Source organism: Notothenia coriiceps, unplaced genomic scaffold (genome assembly GCF_000735185.1).
Source record: "Notothenia coriiceps isolate Sejong01 unplaced genomic scaffold, NC01 NC01_scaffold00034921, whole genome shotgun sequence".
NCBI classification, from domain to species: domain Eukaryota; kingdom Metazoa; phylum Chordata; class Actinopteri; order Perciformes; family Nototheniidae; genus Notothenia; species Notothenia coriiceps.
In genome coordinates, this window is record NW_011367622.1 from 3,680 (window position 1) to 8,375 (window position 4,696).

General features: G+C 43.0%; 1 protein-coding gene across 1 annotated transcript in view; it reads left to right on the forward strand.

Annotated features, from left to right (window-relative positions):
* LOC104962487 (transcription activator BRG1-like) overlaps positions 1 to 4,696 on the forward strand; it is a 9,471-nt gene that overhangs the window by 2,122 nt on the left and 2,653 nt on the right. The window contains 3 exon segments of the mRNA XM_010790919.1: positions 846 to 1,108; positions 1,878 to 2,013; positions 3,600 to 4,193. Coding sequence (XP_010789221.1) covers positions 887 to 1,108; positions 1,878 to 2,013; positions 3,600 to 4,193 — 952 coding nt within the window. The 5' untranslated portion in view covers positions 846 to 886.

Consider the following 4,696-nt stretch of genomic DNA (forward strand, 5'->3'; position numbering starts at 1 on the left):
ATGTTTTCCAAAGCCTGCAGTCTTTGTGATTTTATTCAAACTGCTGATCAGTTGTATTAATGAATCAAATCAAAGTCAATATCACAAAACACGTTTGTCTCAGTGGGATTCACAGATAAACAAACATAGATGACGGTGTAAAAGATTATTACAATGACTAGAAAATTATAAACGCCATGATAGAACGCGAAATATAAAAAAATGTAAATAAATAAACATATATATAATCGTCTGATCACAGCTAGATCAGAAACTTGGTTTATCACCAGGTAGGTTGACACGTACGAGGAGTTAGACTTGGTGTCGTGGTGCCTACATCAAAGTTTTTGTTGTTGTTGAAAAACACAGAACTATTTTAAGAACACTGTATAACATTAGAAAATAAAATAAAGCAGTATTTAGATCTGGATATTACCTTGAATATAACAGCTAGGCCTGGTTAGAAAAGCTAGCAATGCTAACGGCTAACCAAACTGTTGTTGTTTGTAAATGTAAACATTGCACCATTGAGTTACACACGTTTTTAAATCTGGACAAAAAGCTTATTTTTATTGCTTATAGTAGTTGTTTGTGTGTATGAGCAATGGTTCTGAGCGTCGTCTATTTGGTTTTATAACAATAGTTGATTGAAGTGACAGTTTAGATGACCTCTTGTGTGTTTAAATATTATATTTACATTTCGTTGGTGTGTGACTTGTTGCTCACATGTCAGATATGTGGTATCAGTTTTGTGATTAACATTATTCCCATTTATGTTCTGACCATCAGTCCAACTTGAACACAAGCAGTATTTAGATCTGGACCTGACCTTGACTCCTCTCTCCTCTCTCCCTCTCTCCTCTCAGGGGTTCTTTCTGCTGCCACACATTCCCTGCTTCCCTGAGAGATGTCCACCCCTGACCCCCCGATGGGAGGGACCCCTCGTCCGGGACCCTCCCCAGGACCGGGGCCATCTCCGGGAGGCATGATGGGTCCGAGCCCCGGCCCCTCTCCAGGCTCCACCCACAGCATGATGGGACCCAGCCCGGGGCCCCCAGGATCCGGACACCCCCACCCGGCACAGGGGCCCTCGGGATATCCTCAGGAGAACATGCACCAGATGCACAAAGTACGAAAGCTTTTATTGCTTTATTTAAGGTTGAGAATATTCAGCTTTCATTTTCCTTAGAAGTTAATATATATATATACCGTATGTAAATTTGATAAATGGTACCGCAAATGTGTATTTAATTACAGAACGTAAGTAAAGGTAATACACTTCATTCCACCACTACAAAATACCCACAGTCAGTGAGCAGAAGGCAGACACACACACACACACACACACACACACACACACACACACACACACACACACACACACACACACACACACACACACACACACACACACACACACACACACACACACAGAGTTGGAACAAGTACTCAGATCCTTTATCTAAGTAGAAGTAGAAATACTACAAGTGAAAGTCCTCATTCCAAATGTTACTTGAGTAAAATAAGTTTTATATACTCAAAAGTGAAAGTATTGAGTATGCTGATTGGCTTTTAACAGAACTATACTGTTATTAGAGGTGTTATATTTGTATATCGCGCTTTGAGACCTAATATCTTCTTAGATTTGGGTTTCGTTATATATATATGTGTTGCTTTTACGATCGATTAGTTCTGTAATTGTCTATATTCAGCTTTAATTCTCCATAGAAATTAATATATGTACCGTATGTAAATATAACAAGTAGTACTGCAAATGTGTTCTTAATTACAGAACATGAGTAAAGCTAAAGCACTTAATTCCTCCACTTAAAAAAACCGTAAATGCAGCTTCACTTGAAAATATGTTTATTTATCAAAATTCTCTGTTTGGTTTTTAGCAGCCAATGGAAGCCATGCATGAGAAAGGAATGCCCGACGACCCCCGCTACGCCCAGATGAAGGGCATGAGCATGAGGCCGGGGGGGCACAGCGGCATGGGACCCCCTCCAAGCCCCATGGACCAACACTCCCAAGGTAACATCTCATAATGACCCACTTCACACTCATACTTATGATTCAAGAAGCAGACTTTGATTGTCATGTGTGCATACTGTAGCTACAGCGCAGATATATCAGTGACAGTCTGAGCTCACAGGGTCCTCAGTGCAACACGATGGAACTGATACATCAGAATAGAAATAGTGCAAGGAGAGTCTATACACAAGTCATTGGAATATGATACATTAGAAAAATATGAAATGACTGGATAGTGTTTATGGATGATAAGCTGCCTTCATCAGATATTGTGCTTCCTGTGATCTGAATATTTCACCAGTCCATATTCAGATTTAGATATTTATATATCTTTGTGCTGCAGTTCAATCCTCAGATTTCTAGAGTAATGAATATCATAAAAATGTAGCAACACTAAAAGAAAACCTTTCTGTCCCTGAAAAGCTCCACACAGGGAGAGCAGCTAACTCTGACATACAGACCTGAAGAGTGTGTGTGTGTGTGTGTGTGTGTGTGTGTGTGTGTGTGTGTGTGTGTGTGTGTGTGTGTGTGTGTGTGTGTGTGTGTGTGTGTGTGTGTGAGAGAGAGAGAGAGAGAGAGTGTGTGTGTGTGTGTGTGTGTGTGTGTGTGTGTGTGTGTGTGTGTGTGTGTGTGTGTGTGTGTGTGTGTGTGTGTGTGTGTGTAACCCATCCAGCCGGTTTCTCTTCTTCTTGTGTTGCTCATGAGCAGACAGCAGGCAGGAGGGGGTTTCCCCTTTCAAACAACAACAAAAGACACAGTCAGCGAGCAGAGGGAAGAGAAACACACGTACAGAAGAAGATCCTTTACTGTAGTGAAAGTAGAAATATTACAAGTGAAAGTCCTCATTCAAAATGTTACTTAAGTAAAAGAACACAATCATTTTAAAAGTGAAAGTATGCTGTTTGGCTTTTGACAGAATTATACTATTCGTAGAGGACTTATATTTTTGATATCACGCTTTGAGACCTAATATCTTCTAAGATTTGGGCTTCGTTGCCTCGTATGTGTTGCTTTTCCCCTAAGGCTGCAAAGTGATATCCTGTTCTTAACTTAACACCATGTTCTTAACTTAACACCCTGTTCTTAACTTAACACCCTGTTCTTAACTTAACACCCCGTTCTTAACTTAACACCCCGTTCTTAACTTAACACCCCGAACACCCCGTTCTTAACTTAACACCCCGTTCTTAACTTAACACCCCGTTCTTAACTTAACACCCCGTTCTTAACTTAACACCCCGTTCTTAACTTAACACCCCGTTCTTAACTTAACACCATGTTCTTAACTTAACACACACTGTCATTAAATGTCGTGTTTAAATATGATGTGACGGCACCACAAGTCAACCCTTCAATATCAATATTGGCCATCATTTGATTATTTTCATACCCATGATGCATCTGTCTCCCAGGTTACCCCTCCATTGGGCGGTTCAAGATGTTCTTAATGTCGGCCATTATTATAATAATAATAATACATTACATTTTTATAGCGTTTTCCCCAAAATCAGAAACAGAAACGGCACAAAGAACGCCTTATTTATTTGATTTTCATACCCATGATGCATCTGTCCTCTGTCCCCCAGGTTACCCCTCTCCGTTGGGCGGTTCAGACCACGCCCCCAGCCCAGTCCCATCTAACGGCCCCCCCTCTGGTCCCATGATGCCCGGAGGCCCCCCCGGCCCCATGGAGGGCGGCGGGGACCAGAACCAGGGGATGGGCCAGCCGAACCGTGGCGCTCCTCAGGGTCCAGTGGGTCCAGGGGGTGTCGTGGGAGGACCAGGAGGACCAGTTGGACCAGGTGGAGCTGGAGGCCCGGCCCCCTTCAACCAGAACCAGCTGCACCAGCTCCGGGCTCAGATCATGGCGTACAAGATGCTGGCCCGCTCCCAGCCGCTGCCCGACCACCTGCAGATGGCCGTGCAGGGCAAGAGGCCCATGCCCGGGATGCAGCAGCCCAACATGCCCAACATGGCTCCGTCTGCTGGGCCCGGAGGACCAGGAGCCGGACCAGCACCCGCAAACTACAACAGACCCCATGGTGAGTGGCGTCAGGAAAATATATATTTCTCTAATGTGTCTCCTGACAAAATAAATTCACTTTAAAGGTCCCCTATTATGCAACATCCTCTTCTTCATGTCTCTTCTACATCAACATGTGTCCCCTCTTCTTCATGTCTCTTCTACATCAACATGTGTCCCCTCTTCTTCATGTCTCTTCTGCATCAATATGTGTCCCCTCTTCTTCATGTCTCTTCTACATCAACATGTGTCCCCTCTTCTTCATGTCTCTTCTACATCAACATGTGTCCCCTCTTCTTCATGTCTCTTCTACATCAACATGTGTCCCCTCTTCTTCATGTCTCTTCTACATCAACATGTGTCCCCTCTTCTTCATGTCTCTTCTACATCAACATGTGTCCCCTCTTCTTCATGTCTCTTCTACATCAACATGTGTCCCCTCTTCTTCATGTCTCTTCTACATCAACATGTGTCCCCTCTTCTTCATGTCTCTTCTACATCAACATGTGTCCCCTCTTCTTCATGTCTCTTCTACATCAACATGTGTCCCCTCTGTGGAAAGAGACTCTGAAAGTTTCAGGAACAAAGATTCTCTCTCTTTTTGATCCATTTCTATAAAAACCTGTCTAAAAATGAGCTGATCAGATTTTGGTCACTTTA